Genomic DNA, 18,804 nt, shown 5'->3' on the forward strand with positions numbered 1-18,804 from the left:
GTCACCTTTATCATCTCTAATTACTTTTACATCACTCTTTCCTCCATTTCTGAGCTTCTTCAATAATCTCCAGAATATCTTGCCACCTTCTTGATATTTTTTTCTATGTTCTTACCAAAGTCTTCCCATGACTTTTGTTTAGATAGTTTTACACTATCTAAACAAAAGTTTAGAAGTTTATTTTGCACTTGGTTAGACTATAATAAATTTAGTTTAATCCTTGATCCAAGTGTAAGCAAACAAAGTTTGTGCCTGAAAATATCTTCAGGACTGAGGTAACGTGGTGCAACCCGTAGCAAAGGTGGATCAAGCTCTCATCACTCCTTGTCTCAGTATCTCCCATAATGCAAAGCACATCTCCTTGCAGACACTTATACTACTATGCATTAAGGGAAGGGCCACTACCCAGACCGGTTTCACCTTTTATTGAGGTCTCGTCAGTGGGAGGCAGACCCAGAGTGGTGATACTAAGGCAGAAGCAATGGATTGGTCATATTTACCTATACGAGTTGCCAACTGGTGTACCACCTTATTATTAAATTACTCTGGATTTAGAGAAAGATGTTGGAAGTTTCAGGACTGAGGTTAGGTGGTGCAACCCATAGCAAAGGTGGATCAAGCTCTCATCATCACTCAAATGGGAGATACTGAGACAAGGAGTGATGAGAGCTTGATCCACCTTTGCTACGGGTTGCCAAAGGATGTACCATCTTACTTCAGTCCTGAAGATATTTTCAGGTGTGAACTTTGTTTGCTTACACTTGTATAAAGGATTAAACTAAATTTATTATAACACAGTGTTTAGCTTTCTTACATTTGTCTCTGTATTCTCTAAGAGCACAAGCTGACTTATTTGCCAGAACTTTTGATATGCTTTGTTCTTTTCCTCACTGCCTCTCTGGCTAAATCAATCAGTGTTTTCTTCAGGGCTTGCCATTGAATCTCCAAGGTTTGGTTCCTGTTCTCAAACTCTTTCATTTTTTTCTTGAATAATCTTTGTGTATTTTAGTCTACAGTTCATATCTTAGAGCTGCTCAACTTTTATTTGCTTTAAAATTTTCTTATATGTTCTTCTTTTCATTATGAAATTCAATTTCGAATCCTCTGTACACTCTGGTGTCCTGCATCAGGTAGAAAACATCACTATCAAGACAATCTTCTCAAATAAGAATTAGAAAGATACTGATGTTTTAAAAGGACCACTCAAGTGGGTAAGTTACATGCATGAAATAAACTCTTTTATCAGTTAACTTCGCAAAAAATAAGATTTGTTAAAATGCTATAGTTCTCAAAGAACCAAAACAAAAGCTCCATTTCAATAAAGAGCCAGCACAGCCACAATAGGGAATTTTATTTTTTCATGGACCAGTACACTATTTTAATAAAGAGCACTGCCACAATACAGAATTTTATTTTTCATGGACCAGTACACTACACTGAACTGGTTATTAAAATTTTTTGGGTTTGCCAAACCATCCATTGTGAGGACAGAAAATGAAAAATCAGTGTTGAATTCTTGAACAAAACCACTGTGGTTCCATCAACAAGCTATTGATGGTGAGCAATTGAACCATATGATTAGTGCAAGCAAACCCAATGTTTTGGTAAAGAGTTAAATTTGGAGCAAAGGTTTTGAGTAACATGGTATAATGTGTGTCAAGAAAGTGTGAATTTCATATTAAAATATACTATTTTAGTACACATTTTCATTGTTGTAACATGCTTGCATGAAGTTGTGAGACAAAGGAATTATGGTTTCCATTGCAACCGACTGCTTTCAAATAATTATGCATGACCTGCAATGAATCACACTCATGGTCCTGTAATAATTTATTATTGTTTCCATTTCACTTATGCAGTAAAACATATAGCAAGTGAGCAAGAATTCAACTGTGAATTTTCATTTTCTGTCTCACAGTGGATGTTTTGGCAAACCCAACAAATTTTAATAACCAGTTCAGCGTAGTGTATTGGTCCATGAAAAAATAAAATTCCCTATTGTGGCTGTGCTGGCTCTTTATTGAAATGGAGCTTTTGTTTTGGTTCTTTGAGAACTATAGCATTTTAACAAATCTTATTTTCTGCTAAGTAACTGATGAAAGAGTTCATTTCATGTGTGTAACTTACCCACTTGAGTGGTCCTTTTCAAATATCAGGATTTGCTGACAGTTTCAATTACCAAAATAAGAAAAGATATGATGGTTTGCTCTAAAATTGTTTATTATGAATTAACAAATTATGGATACACATGCACACACACTGAGAAACATATATACAAATCTGTAGACATTTATTTTCATTAACTAGTGAACCATCTGTATCAGTATATATTGCCCTGCCATCAGAATGAAAGATATTGCAGATATATGCTTACTGATGCATTTTTTGTTATTTCGTAATTCCTTTCAGAAATTTTTACTATTCCACAATATCTGATATACTTCTTAATTTCTGGTCACACTGTTTGGAATGTTCTCTCCTCTCAAAGATAAATATGTGCATTTATCATGTTTGTCATCAGCTATTTAACATTATCTTATTTATCATTTTAAAAATATACTTAGCAACTTACAGATATGATAACTAATTTGTTCTGGTTTGTTGATGACATAGTTTAGTTTAGACATGTAGAAAGGCTTAGGTGCAAGCATCATTCATCTTAACATTTTTACTGTGCTGACTCACCATACAAGAACAAAATAAATATAATTTATCAAACTGATGATATTTCACTAGATTTCAAACCGTCAAAAAAAAAAAAAAAACTTGCCTCAGAATTCACAGCACTACAATTGCCTGATTGCAATGCTGTGAATTCTGAGACAAATTTATCTCTGATCATTCACACCATTCTGATATACTCTGATGTGTTGGTCAAATAATTTCACTATATCATTTGCTATGATTACTCTGCTACTATAACTTATCCACCAGGATCAACCTGCCATAATTATTTTTTCTCTTGCTTGCCACATAGTAGAAAAATTCCCTTGGATTAGCTTTGACCTGACTGACCAATCTCCTCTCATATTCTACTTTTTCTTTTTTTAACCATGCTTGTCACTTTTCTGGCCTGCACTTTATATTCCTCATGCACCAGTTCACTGCAAACTGTCTTGTACTTCCTCCATAACAGCTTTTTTTGTAACACTGCTTTCTTTATTTCACTGTTCATCTATCTTGCTCTTGCCCACTCCTGTTTATTCGCTTAACTCTCTTGGTATGCAGTTATGCATTGCTTGTGTTAGATACTACCTTATCATTTCCCATGCACTGTCAGCATCTTTTCTACACAATTCATCAACCCAGATGCTAGTTGACTACAGAGCTTCTGATAATCACCCACCTTATAGTTCCACATGTAGACCTTCTTGATAACAAGTTTCCTATTTAAGACTACCTTCCAAACCAATACCTCATGATCATCTCCACCAACAGATGGTAGTGTTGATATCTCATTTACAACACATTCTGTGAGGATATCACAATCTAACACCGATAAACATTGTGTTGCTTCCATCACATGCTGCTTTAGATAGTTATCCAACAGAAACTCAACAAATGCACTCTCCTTGTTACTCAACACTATCTCTTCTTTCCAGTCCACATTCCTATAATTAAAATCTCCCATTAGGATCATCTTTCTTTTACTTGCCCAACTGATTATTCTAAACATTTCATAATCAATATTCTCTACATTCCCTGACTTGTAACAGCATTCTATTAGATATGCTATTCTATTGATCTCAACTTCACACCAAACAGCTTCAAAATCTTCATGTACTACTATTTTCCACTTCGACTCTTGAAGGACACAATTCCTTTGCTGCCATTAACGATACCTCCCCTCCCCTCTTCATCTTCCTATCCTTTCGGAAAATTTTATATCCTACCATTTCAAGTCTTGACAGTATATCATCCTGAGTCAACTAAGTCAACCAACTTTCACTTATGCCAATTATCTTTGGGCATACTGATTTAATCAATGCTACAAACTCAGTCCCTTTATTGCTGATACTCTGTACATTGTTATACAAGCATAACAATTCTCCACTCTTTGAAGGTCATCCCATCAACACAATTCAGAGTGAATAGAGTTCACTATAGTGAACTAACTCTCTTCATTCTGACCACCCCTGTTTCCATGATCCTGACTCCGATTTTCATTTATATTCTTATCATCCCCATCGTTTTGCACTGCATTACTTTGCTCTGCCATAATAACTTCTTCACTTTTGTATCCATCCTCTTCCCATCCTTGCACAACCTGTTTCTCAACCTCTCTCTGATTCTTAGTGGTTCTAATTTCATATAGACCCTGTGCACTCTTATTTAAACAGCAATCCTTCCAAATACCCATTCACATCCCATCAGCTTTGAACCATTCTAACCTCCCTTTAAATTCATTTCATACATTCACAAATTGAACACTCCACCTGACACAATTCAGCCATCTTGTCATTCTGTATCATTGCTTTTCTCAGTTCACTATAATCATATCTGGACAGCAAACTAACCACTTTCACAATAACACTATTATCCTTCACTTCCTGCAACAACTTCAAATCCTTTTCCACGTTCTTTGTCTCTATTCAAGTCATTTGTGCCCACCACTACTACTAATTCTGATGCCTGTTCCTTCTATTCCAAGTATCTGATATTCGGTTTATTGTACCACCTGTAAAATGTGTCTTGTGCATTTTATTTGTTTATCACACCTTTAATGGTTGAGTCACCATATAAAGCAACTCTTATCATCCTTGGATACTTGCTTCTTCTTATTAACTTCCTTATCATTTACATCAGTTATGTTCTTCTTTAAATGTTCAATTTCTTCCTTCTCCATACATTTGACCTGACTCTTCATTTTCATTACCTCTTGTCTGAGTTCTTCCACCTCACTTCTCTTATTACTGCCACAAGCACTCCCATCCATTTTCTAATTATTTCTGGTAGCACGTTCTCATTTTTGGAATGTCTCCTAGCCTTTCATCACACTTCTCACATATCATAATACATTCCTTTTGATCATTCAGTATAACACTGCATAAATCTTTAATGTTTTTGGACACACATATAAAACGATTGTCGCATCTTATCACTGGAAAAGTTCAGGGAAAAACTCGATCTCCGAGTTGAGACCTTCTTTGCTGCTACTGCAGTCATTTTTCTGAGTTAACTGGCACTTCCACGTTAATCAAAATAACAACTGAAGCAAGCACTTTTAGAATCACAGTACCATGATTATATATCCAGTCTGGCTATCAGCTCTTTTTAAAATTAATAAACTTAGTGAATTTTGTTACAAAATGTAAGAGAATCAAGTAATGACACTAGCAGAGTGACATAGTTGGCCAGGTGAGTAGCAGCTCTGCTCTTTGTCTAATAATCTGTGGGTTCAAATTCCACTGTGGCATGAAAGTTTTTATTGGACAGTTGATTTTCATTGCTCTTTGTAAGGTTACAACTGTAATTATTGGAGGCTGGAGTAGCTAGAAAAATAGTACTGTGTTTGGTCTCTAGAGCAGGGTTCCCAGATTATCTACCCCCCCCCCCCAAATCCACTTAGAGTGCTAAGTGCATAATAAGTTTACAGCCTTTCATGGGTATGTCACAACATAAAAATCTAGTCTGTTCAAATTTATGTACATTGCTTGACATCTTGATCCCTCCCTTGGTTTCACCAGTTATTTGGGATATTTGGATGTTAGAATCAAAGGTAAAACTAAATACACTTCAAAATCAAATACAGAATAGTTTACTTAGATTAAAGAGAGAACTAACTACATAATTGAAAGGTTGGATGTTGGGTTAGTTGTCAAGTCAAATGCTAGATAACTTGCTGCAGTTCATTTTTCAGTATATTTTAAAAGATCACATGAGTGAATGAATATTCTACTATTTACATATGTATTAATACTTTCTACTCTAGGTTTTGGATGCTAATCATGATATAGAACAAATGGAAAAACAATATGAAAAACATGCTGGTGATATTTTATTTTTGAATGGAACAACAAATTCTTGTCATGATGGACTTGGAGTGATGTCTTCATAGCAAATGAAATTTTTTGTTATGTAGTTTAACAGTACTTCTGCATTTATCGACTTAATAACTGTTCAAAAAATAATTTCAGTCTAATGGTGGCTGTGATACATTTGTAAATAAATGAAGAAAGAAATTATTTTTATGTACTTTTGCTGCTGTAGTTCCTAATTTGTATTTTGTTTTCAATGTGTTTGTGGTTTTTTTTTTTTTTAATTTGTAAATGCTTTTTTAATGATTAGTTTTTATATTGAATTATCTGTGTAGTCTTTTGGCTTTAATAATTGTATATTTTTACATGGATTCCATAAGTCCTTTGTAGAAGATAGCATATCAGAATATGGTAATTAATATTTCACTCTCCCCCCCTCCCAATTTCTTTTTCTTTGATGTAGCCTCAATTACAGTTAATGAACAGTATAAGTATTGTACTCTCTTCCTGTATATAAAAAAATTTATATTTCCTTGGGTTCTACAATATAAATGAATTGTATTTTGTTTGTATTATCTACAAAAAATTAAAATAACATACACCAGTGAGTAATATCTGCTGATAGTGCCCAGGGCTATTCTTATCTTGAATACAGTTATTAGAAAGCCAAGGTTATGGTAATTTAATTTAAATTATGTAATCATGAAATGATTCATAGATCAACTCCCACAATAAACAGAATCATGTATTCTAGTCATTTAATAAGATCTGATATTACTTATTCAATTATAATATAATTAGGATACCTGTCTTGTTCTTGACTTCTCTTCTGTGAGTCATCATCATTAACCCTTCACTTTCCTGCTGTTTTTTTGGTATAGCCAAAAACTGCTAGAACCTCATATTTTTTTGCAAAATCTTAGTTCAGTTCTTCTGCTCTGGGACCACTTCTTACTCTTCTTTTATAATGGTTCATGACCAACTTCATCATATTATAATTCCAAATCTTGACTTGCAGATTTTGGAACAAGGAAAAAGTCACAAAGGGACCAGTTCTACTAAATACAGCTGTTAATAAAAGTTTTTTGTTTCTAAAAATGTCTAATGAGAAAGATTTTGAGAATGGCTGACACATTTATAGCGTGATGCAAAATTAAATTTATTATGAAAGAAGAGTGCTAGATTTGCCTCCAAAAATGATCATACTGCTGGAATTGGTATATTTATAAAACAAAGCTACTTTGAATGGGATAGTTTTGGTATATCATATTAGCATTTTGCTCAGAAATTCAGTTTCGCTACTTGATTATATCTTGTATGTGAGAAACACTACAAAATTTTAACCATTTTGTTATTAATTTATAACTACCATTTTCAAGACAAAGAACATGATTAAGAGCATTAATATATCAGCACTCTAAAATGGACAGTAGTAGTACTCTTTCATATGCTAATGGTTACACACATACACAGTGCATCTTTAGCACATGAATCAAGAGTACCTTTTAGAAGTATTGTTCTACAGATTTTATTGAAACTTGTTCTGTCATCCATATTAACTGAATTTTGATCTCTTCAGTAGTTTGATACTTTTTAATGACGTTATCTTTCAGTATCACATATCACTAGCACAACCTATGGCTTATGCTGCTAAAGTCAAAGTTTGCTTTCATTATGTTACAGTATGATAAAAATTTGTACATATATTTAAAAGTATTTCTTAACATCTCAGTTGCATTAACATGAAAATTAATTCATCTTTGAACAACCTGAATTCCTTTATACAGTGTGTGTGTGTTCTATCTTGAAGTGTCTATGCAAAGCAATTTTTTTAAAAAAACAAAACCATGTATCTTTGAAAGAAAAAAAAAGTTTTATTACTTCATTTTGACTGTTTATAGCAATATTAAATCTAAATACAAATTACATCACCATTTTCATTTATAATAAAATAGTTCCACAAAGTTCTTCTGACATTATTTTCATGCACATGTAATTCTAAATGTTTTCAGTTCTAAAAACTGAAAACATTAATAATAAAACACTGGCTGTAGTAACATTTTTCTAATATATTTTCCTGTTACCACAATATGAAACTTACATTTTCTGATGTCAGCAATTATTATTATTAATTTCCTTCTTGTTAATTTAATTCAGAATTTTGCTAATTTAATATAAATTTTGATCTGTCACCTTAACTTGAATAGTAGTGTGCATTCACAAAAATGTATATAAAGTAGTTTGAAACTAAAGATCCAATAATGTTAAGTGTAAGCTGCAAGTTTTTTATATCTTTCTGTTTGATCTCCTTGTCGCTAGGCCAATCATGTTAGGTTGTAGTGTTTGTAACCTCGTTTAATGCCAACTGTTTGATTGCATTTAATAACATGTTATTTAAAGTGGAAATGAAAATTAGTGTCTAATTGTGCATAAACAAACTTTGTACTTTTTTTTTTCTATAAAATAAGAAACTTGGGAGATGAGAATTTCTTTTATTTTGAAGTTATTTCTTGTACAAAAGATTTTTAATGTTTATTGTTCAGTAAAAAAATAACACGGATTTAAAGTAACCATGAAAACATTTTGTAACTAACTTGTTACTTTATCTTGTTATGTTTCTATTAAAAAGTTCTTGATTTTGTAAACCGTACTGTAGTAGTTGCTGCTATGGACTACTTTGTCTTTGTTTCTTAAACTGCTAACAGAACTTTACATAGTCATTTCAGTTCTGATTTCAAAGTCATATGATTCAAAATTGATATTGTACCATTTTTAGTGGCAGAGTTTGGCAAATACTTCAAAATTACATATAAACGAAGAAAAAAATTTCGCCAGTGCATAAACCAGAAAGGAACTAACTAAAAATGCAGGTTAATTTCCATAATTTAGGATAATTTCCATACACTTGTTGCATTACTTCATGATCGCTTAAAACTGCATTACAGGTCAAATTTTTATTAACATTACAGCTATTTTTCATTGTTTCTCCAACTGAACTTTCACATTCACAATTCTGTTTCAGTTCACTTAATATTCCATGTTTTTGCAGTTTGTTTAGACTTGTTTAATTTTAAAGTAACACTTTTGATCACTACTTTAGAATTCTATAAATTGCATCAATATTTTTAATGACTATAAATTACTACACTTTTAATAAATTTCTTCTGTAAATTATTTTAATCCTGGCACATGGTGAATTAAAACTACTGTGTAAGAAATAATCCCAATATATTAGTGCAAAATGTAGTGGTTTGTAATATGTTTATATGCAAACAAGTAGATAAATATATATTTATGAAATATATATGTATTCGGTATATATCACATATATACTGAAGAACTTATAACATTTCAGATTTTGAAATGTTAAAAAATGAAATCGTGCTCCAAAAAAAATCTCAAAAAATGTTTTTTAAAAAAACAGTATTATATCAATAAGCAATTGAAATTGGTATAACAATATTTAAAAAACTACAGAATCATGAGTGCAGTAATACCTCAGAGTACAATTAATGGGTACCAAAAATATATAGTGCTAACTGAAACTTCACTGAGCAGAACATTAATATAATGGGTTTGTTATGCATTCCAAACAGAAGTACTCTACTAGTGGAAAAAAAAAGATAGATCTCAACAGGAATTATACTTCTGCAATACTCTGCTGTGGTGAGATGTTTCAATGGATACAATTAATATGAAGAAACATTTCGTAAAAACTGTCACGCTCAGAAATGCAGAATGTTACAAATGATTTTGTAATGATTAGAAATGCATTCTGTTTTTATATTGTAATACAATATAAAGTTCATTATATATTTGAAAGCTATCCATTGCATTGTTGCTCCAATGCAATGGATAGCTTTCATTGTACACCCCCTGTCAAAAAAGAAATCGAACTTTTCGAAAATAGAAGAAACTAGTGCCGCCACCTGTTGTATCTTTTTGTTGTTGAAAGCGGTAACCTTCATTAGTGCTGTGTCAACTGTTCGACATTTGTTTCATTAGAAGCCGAGTTATAGTGACTGTGTTTTGACGAATGGTCGGTCTTCACGATATTCATGCCGTATGCAACGAATTCTCGCTATCAATCGCTTCAAAACTTGGAGATAAAAACTGACCTTTGACCGTTTGGCCAGTGCGAACGAATTCTTTGTGGATAATGCCCTTGGAATCGTAGAAACAAATCGGCATTGTCTTTACTTTTGACTTCTCCAAGTGACTTTTTTTCGGATGCTCCTCTTCTGATGGTCTCCTCAGCACTCTGGCGCTTTGTTTCTGGCTCATACTCAAACGTTACTCCTTTCACGTTACTCCGTTCAAACTTCCTTGTTTCGATGAAATAAGGAAGTTTGAGTCCTTACGAGCGGTTTCAATGAGGTCCTTGCAGTGTTCAATTCGATACATTTTTTGGTCGTCTGTCAACTTGTGGGGAACAAATCGTGGATTCAATTTACGATCTTCAATCAATCTCACGGACGATTTCGGGATTTCTTTGGTGAAATCACAACTTTTGGATGTTAACTTCGCCCAGTCCATTTTGGGCGGCCTAACTTTTCGTCGTTCTCAAGCGTCTTACAACCACTCATAAACTTGAGTATGGGATAAGTATTCATCACCGTATGCTTTTTGAAGCATTTGATGCGTTTCGGTAAAACTGTTACCAAGTTGAACACAAAAATCAATCGCAGCTCTCTGTTTGAAACTCATTTTCCGACCAAACTCGGCTTCTAATCGGGGCCGTTTCTACATTTTGCGATGCCCTGTGCGAAATGGAAAAGCGGGGCCCCTGAAAGTTGTAACTTTTATGGAAATTTTAAATGGATATCTTAATTAAATCAAATATGAAAAATATTTATGCACATAAATAAACAAGTATGCTCTTTAGCATAAATTTAAGTAAAGGGAAAAAATTAGTTAAAAAATGTGTTTGTATTTACATGATATATTATTTTATTATGCAAGTACACATTATCATATAAAATACGCCAGAACAATGATTTATTTAATAATATAAATAATATAAAATATGAAGAAAATGTCCATTTTTACTATAAAGAATGAAATATATGTATAACAACTTATAAGATTTAAAAGAAATCTTAATATATTAAATTTAATTTAATCTAATGCACTTTTAAATAAAATAATTTATAATGTTATCAAAATTCTAATTTTTTGCATTTTAATGCTCTATAGATATTATTGCCGGGGACGACAAACGTTCTTGAGACATAGACGATCGCAAATAGGTTTTTATTCATTTTAATTTGGAAAATGACTTTCTGCTGATGCGACCGTAACTGGACTGGTCAATATTTTAAATGTCGTAGTAATATTTCGATAAATATCCGACAAATTATTTGCAATTATGAATTTTAAAATATTAATGGGTACATCTTCTGGAACAGTATTTCTAAAAATAATTAATTCATTGTAAAATTCAGATTTATCAATATCTATTTAATTTTTGATACAGCTGTTTGCAGCAAAATTTTAATTCATTTTCTGTCATTTTTCTTATTAATTTCATATAAAGAAATCCAAATGATTTTTGGTGAATTTCATACATTTCGAATCTTTTTTTGACAGATTGTAGAGCAGTCTAAAATTACAAAAAAAAAGAAGTTTGTCCTAAAATTATCTTTGTTATCACCTGTGTGATTTATCAGGAGTTTCATAATCAAAAAATACTTTTCTTCGACGTACTCGACTTTCTTTAAATTTAATTTCTATTTCTAATAGATTTGACAGTTCTTTAGCAATCTCAAAACACCTATCAAATACTGATATTCTCTGCTCTTCAAAGTACTGCACTAACTCTTTAATATACTTAGTTGCTACGTCTATGGGAATTTTTGCATTTTGTAATACTTTACTAAATTAACTTTTGACAAAAAGCTCATACCAAATTACAAGGCTTAGTATAAACTCAAATGAATCTATTTGTTCATATATTGAAACCACTTCTACTTTGATAGTATTATCCGATGCAGTTTTAAATAATTCTTTTAGTGCATTTAAAAATTCTGGAATTTGAAAACGTACAGCCCTAACTGATTCTATTCTACATTCCCATCTTGTATCACATAACGGTTTTGGAGTTAATTGTTTAACAAATTTCTTTAATATATCCCAACGTGAAATTGAGGCAGCAAATAATGTATATATTTTTTGTATAACATTAAAAAAATGTATTGCTATAATTGATGATTTTGCGACATTTGTCACAAATTTGTGTTCACGAATTTCAATATCTGCTTCAAATATATGTCAAAATCTAAAAGTTACTGAAATTTGCTCCTGATAACTAACATCAGGAGTACAATCGAGAATTATTGAATAGTACTTTGCCTGTCGTATCATATTTACAATATTTTGTTGAATTTTGGTTCTATCAACAATTAATTTTGTACAATGGGTGATAGATACGAATTTTGTTTCTTATATTTTTTTCCCGAGAATATCGCATTAAATGATCTTTTAAAAGTGGATCAAATTTTGCAATTAATTCTATGATTCCAAAAAAATTACCATTATGAGCTGTGTACAAAGTATCAAAATTACCTCTAAAAGTTAAATTATGTTCGGATAAATAAAGAATTGCTGCTACTATTCGTCTTAAAACATTTCTTAACCGTTCTGCTTCAAATTTTATGACATTTTGATTTGTCTGATCAATTGTATTGTGATTTTTTAAATTACATTCCATTTGTGTCCATGAATACATGCATTTCATGTGCACTAGATTTCGTTCGTGCGACTTTAATCTTTCACTTACATGTCGCACTCAGAAAAGCCATTATTATATAAAAAAATATCATGAGAAGAAAATAATTTGCAACAAAAATAAAAAATAGAGTTGGAAGAGTTTGAATATACAAGCCATCTTCTGTTTTGCTTCCCTCCGTTTGCAATTGTCCTAACATAGTGAGCTGTGGAAAAACACCTCTTGTCATATTTTGGGGAATCATTTTCAGTCGAAGGAGACGGTGGATCACGTTGTACAATTTGTGTTAGTGTTGCGTTGTTCAAAATTTTGGGCCATGTTGCTGGATCATCAAAAGTAAATAGTTCACCTTCCTCTGGTGTCTTAGTTTTAGGATCTTCAATACTCATTGTTTGACCAAATGCGTCAAGTTCTCTGCTTCCTTTGAGTATTTCAGAGCTCTCATTATTAATTAATGTTGAAGCCGAAGAACTGTTTGTAGTTATTTTAGAACTCTCGTTATCAACTGATAAATCTGAACAAATATATGAGTTCAACTTCATAAATTTAAACAGTGAATTTCTTTGACGTTCCTCAGCCGCTTCTTTTTCTTGTTTTCGCTTTCGTTTTTCATGACTGCTTGTTTATTTTCTTCCATAATAATCTCTCTCACGACTAGTCATACTCTAGAATTAAATACGATAGATTTAATTATAAAATAAGTTAATAAATTAAAACAAAATTACTTACCTGATAAATAAAATATATCTAAAATAGATAATATTAGAAAATAAATCAATCTGATATAGATTGAAAATTGCTATTGAAGAAAAATTCTGATGTCGGATAACCTAAAACCAGTTTACAAAATATGTTTTTTAAGATGTTTTACAAGTGATGTCACATAAAAAAATTGCCATGACAGTACGTGTATATACTTGTTCATAAAATCATAAACTAAAATAAAAAAAAAAAACTCCTTAAAATTACTAAAAACACCTGTTTTTAAATGCACTTTTCCCTACTTAACACTATGTTGTACGACAGTGGTGGCAAACTTTTTATGTGCGCGTGCCAAAAGTTTACAAATCGAGTTGCTGACATGTCGGCACTTGCCAAATATTTAGAAATCAAGTTGCACGTTGCAAAAACATGCGGTGAAGTTTTTAATAGGTGAAAAATTAATACAAAATTAATTGCAGAATTTTATTGAGACAAGTTTAAAAATTAACATAGAATTTCATAAAAAGGAACTCATAATTTGACATACACATTGTCGTATACAAATCAATATCAACCTATTATCAATTTATTAATGAGATTTTTGCTGTTGCATTAGATGCCAAATGCTTTATATCAGGATCATATTTTGTCACTGTTAGTAATACACACGCCGAATGAGATTCATCAGTCATTCTATTTCTTAAACTGTCTTTTATAAAATTCATTTCGAAAAATAATGAATCACGAGCCTTTGTAGAGGGGTAAATTGATAATATAGTTATAGCTAGTTTTTTTAATATTTATTCTTACTGTATTAGAGGGGCCCAGTCCCATCGTAAATACCGATCCCATTTTTTTTTAAAGTTCATACATTAAACTAACGTTTAATGTTGGATTTAATATCCACTTAATTTATATAATTTTGTATCGCCGATGTGAAGCCTTTTGGCTATTTATTTTAGTAAATAAGTATTAATAATTAATTATGGAATGATCATAAAGAGTATTAGTACACTTATGTATACGGTGTAGCATGTTGAGAAATATAAAAGTACGCATTCAAATTAGTTATCAATCACAGGACTAATGCTACAATATTCCTTAGGCCAACATCATTAAATTAACTTGTGGTAAGTTTCATTGACATATCCCATTCTGATCACCAAAAATGTATAATATTATTCAGTATAAAATTGATTATTGTATTATTAAATTGATTTTAATGATGTGTTTGAAAAAAAAAAAAAACGGTAGTGAGGAAAATATTTATGCATTATAACTCACCATAGAAGGCAGTGGAGCAGGGGAAGCAGCAGAAGGATGTCGACTTGTGGGCGAACGCTTACCGTCGAATATAACTGGCACCCCTGATTTCACTTTACGAAAAAAGACAACAGCCATTATATACTATAGATGCAAGAAAAAAAAATTGTTTTATTGTATCCCTGAATAAGGTACAGAGGCTTTTGCAGTCTGTGTAATATATTTCTCAACAAATAGTGCAATTACAGACAGCTGGAATAAAAAGGTGCTAACTAATGAATCACATGTCCCCCCTCCTCACAAAAACTATGCTGTACAAACTCAAGCAAAACCATATGTTTGACCAGCAAACAGTATCTAACTAAAAACTATTCTCTATTTTTTCAATTACATGAAATAAGTGTTAGGTTGATTGCATTTGAAATTCTCGATGTCATTATGACAGATCACAAAGGCTAACTTCAAATAAAATTCTACCACGAATTGAAACATGCCATATAATGCTTGTGTGAGTTCCCTTTCCAGCTCAAACGCAAACAAGGCAATAAAAATCAACCAAGGGTTGAACCTTTGTGTGAGTAGAGCCCACCAGTAATGAGAAGTTCTGTCGGAAGATAAACGACACCCCCCCCCCCCCCGTCGTGAATGTCTTAAAACTAAGAAATATATAAATGAATGTTGTTATGACAGATGCTATGGAATTTGGTTGAAGAGAATTAGCATTTCAACTCAAAAATTGTCGGTTCCATTTGTCTTTAAAGGGTCGCGTGATCTTTTGTTAATACCACACCAATAGAATTCGTGTCTTCATAGCTGCTCTCTCCTGTAAAACAAAATTTAACTTGTACGTATTGTAACAATTAAAAAAAAGGGTGAATAATTTATAAGCGTATAAAAGGATACCATATGTAAATCGTTGACGTGCCAGCAAAATTCTCGGGCGTGCCATAGGTTCGCCACCCGTGTTGTACGATATTGTTATATATCTTAGAGTAGTTTCAAATACTACCGCTCTAACGCTACGATCTTATTTCGCTTACTATAACAACAATAGTTGGTTGTAAAATTATATACATATATTTTTCTATATAATAATTATAATATTAATTTATATAATTTCAAAAAATTAATTTTCTTTTTTCAATTTTTTGCGCTTTGCGGGGGCCCTGTGCCACCGCACAGTTCGCACACCCATGAATACGGCCCTGTTTCTAATGAAACAAATGTCATAAACAGTTGACACAACACTAATGAAGGTTGCCGCTTTCAACAACAAAAAAGATACAACAGGTGGCGCCACTAGTTTCTTCTATTTTCGAAAAGTTAGGTTTCTTTTTGGACAGAGGGTGTAAAATATAATCAGTATAATTGCCTTTCTGGTAAAATTACACTATAGTAAATGTACTATAATGCCTTTTATGTTATTTTATACAAAACACACTATACTAAAACCAGCACTGTTTAAATTTTTATTGTTGAGGTTTTGCTGTATATTTGCATCAAGACCGCAAACCCTCTCAACTAGATTTTATTTAAATTACAGCATTACTGAAATGGGCATTGTGACCTATAATCTAATCCTGCAAACTACAATGCCAGTCCTAAATATACTCCAGTTAACTGTCCTATTAAATAAAGTAGAAAATTGGTGCTTTTTGGATAATGACCCTCACACACACTTGAAATATTCCTGAATAATAAAGATCATGAACCAAACGAAAATGCTAATAAAGGTTGTCAAGTTATTAATATTTATTTTTTTTTATTCCCTAAAGGAAGTGAAGTGGCATCCTTTCAGTACTAATAGTTGAGAATTCAATGGAATTCTCAACTATTAGTACTGAAAAATGGAGAGCCAGTCTCCATTTTTCCTCACTGCGGCAGTTGAATGCGTTTCTGGCTTGCTAAATGAAAGACGATATTTCTAATCCTAAGTAATATTTAATTTTATCCACTCGTGTTCTTCGATTGAATCTTGCAGCTCACCTTCGTTGAGCTGAAGTTTCTTCCATCATGATTTAAAAATAAAAACTTACCTGCACAAAGGATTAATTGGAAAAAAAAAGCCTAGAAAAAGTTCTGGTCTTTAAATAAGTGTAGTGTAACAAGCCCATACAATATATCCAAACTACATTTTAATATAAATTTTATTAAAGAACAAATTAACATTATTCAATTCTATAATCGCCATCGTTAATTGTAACCTTATTCCAACGATCTACTAAGTTTAGAATTCCTTTTTTAAAAAAAAGTGTTTTCTTTGGAGGCAAAAAATGATATCAAACTCCTTTGGACATCATCTTGCGAACGGAAGGTTTTATTTCTTATGCTGTGTTCTAAGGACCTGAATAAGTAATAGTCACTAGGGGCAATAGCCGGCGAATATGGAGGATGTGGGTAGAAGTTCCCATCCTAACTGCCTGATTTTTTCTTGAGTCATTCTTGCAGAATGTGGTTTTGCATTATCTTGCTGCAAAATTACCCCTTTTCGATTGACAAGCGCAGGACGTTTGATTAACAATGCTTGATGTAGTCGCTCTAATTGTTCACAGTAGATGGCTGCTGTGATAGTCTTACCTTGTTCCATGAGTTCGTAATGAATAATTCCATGAATATCCCACCAAACGCACAACAGAACCTTTTGTGGATGAAGTCCATCTTTAGACGTAGGAATTGGAGTTTGATTTGGAGAAAGCCACTGTTTTTTGCATTTATTATTCTTATACAGCACCCATTTTTCGTAGCCAGTTACAACTCGTTCCAAAAAAGGGTTGTCTGGTCAACAATGAATTGCAAATCGCCCGTCTCTGTGCTTTATTGTTTTCTGACAGTACGGTACCCATACACCCTGTTTAAGAACCTTGCCACTCTTATGTAAGTGCTCTTGGACAGTTGACCATGATGAATTAAGGTTTTCTGCTAATTCTTGTATGGTTTGTTTTGGATCTGATTCAACGAGAGTCTTAAGAGCATCGTCATCTAGAGTAAGAGGTCTTCCAGATCGAGGACGATCAGAGAGATCAAATTTTTTTCTGCAAATCTCCTAAACCATCGCTGACATTTGTTAACCTTCAATACGTCTCCATAAGTTGAGCAAATTACTTTGGTAGCCTCAGTAGCATTCTTTCCTTGGGGAAACAAAAACAGCATACAATGACGTAAATGGTGCTCTTCAACTTTCAAGTCCGCCATATTAAAAAATAAAATAATCTAAAATTAAAAAAAAAAAAAGATTTTTTAAATAGAAAAGTAATGCTAATATTTAAATAAAAATCAAATTTAATAATTGATGTGTTATTTAAGAAAAAACGATCGGCTAAAAATGACCTATTCAAAATAATTGATTACTTTCCAGTCCCCCTTATACAAGATGCCATCATTTTGAAGAAATAATAAACATTTAAAAAAAAAAGCCCTTCACAAGGTGTCTTGAAAAAAGGACCTCAAATAGTTTTTATTATATTTGTGTACATTTTAAAGTTTCAAGTCTTGTCATAATGAATTTAATGGTATTCAAGAAAAGTTTTTTTTTTTTTTTAAATACTGGACTAGCATATATAATACATTTACATTAGAAAATATGCTTGTAACCAGACAATAAGAAAGAAAAATACAGTATATGTTGTTATATAGTGTGTGGACTATTATGCTTTCACAAAGAGATGCTGGCCACGCTTAAAACACTATAAAGCTTGAAATGCCTAGTCTGAAAATGGTTGAGAAACATTATCAATGACTCATGCCCTATTGAATTAGGCAGAATGCAATATTACTGCATTTTGCATGTGGTGTTTCATTTCTTAATATGGATTATATTCTTGGTGATGAAAGTAGCACCTGCTGTAAGCACTATCAGTAGCAACAACTGCATCTGTGAGGTGGAATGGCCTAAGTTTCGATCTTGTCTACAACTTGTGGGGGCCTTTTACAATTTTCAGCTGATATTGAATTATTCAATCTTATGTTGTGAACATAGCAAGATTTTTTCTTCCAGAAGCTCTGTTTTTCTCCTTGTCTAATGGCTATAGTTAATCAGCTTCATTGTTTTGGTGATGCAGCCACTGAACAGACAAACTGACCTTAATTCCAAACGACCACAACTATTGCCAACAGTTCTGCATTTTGACTTTTTTA

The 18,804-nt window shown here is 32.2% G+C and overlaps 1 protein-coding gene across 1 annotated transcript in view; it reads left to right on the plus strand.

The window, feature by feature from the left end:
• LOC150096880 (thymidine kinase 2, mitochondrial-like) overlaps positions 1–8,628 on the plus strand; it is a 43,162-nt gene extending 34,534 nt beyond the window's left edge. The window contains exon 3 of the mRNA XM_090408091.1: positions 5,933–8,628. Coding sequence (XP_090264217.1) covers positions 5,933–6,058 — 126 coding nt within the window. The 3' untranslated portion in view covers positions 6,059–8,628. The remainder of the gene's footprint in view (positions 1–5,932) is intronic.
• The last annotated feature ends 10,176 nt before the right edge of the window (positions 8,629–18,804 follow it).

Source organism: Typopeltis vanoorti, chromosome 18, assembly GCF_054136105.1.
Source record: "Typopeltis vanoorti isolate ZY-2024b chromosome 18, IOZ_Tvanoo_1.0, whole genome shotgun sequence".
NCBI classification, from domain to species: domain Eukaryota; kingdom Metazoa; phylum Arthropoda; class Arachnida; order Uropygi; family Thelyphonidae; genus Typopeltis; species Typopeltis vanoorti.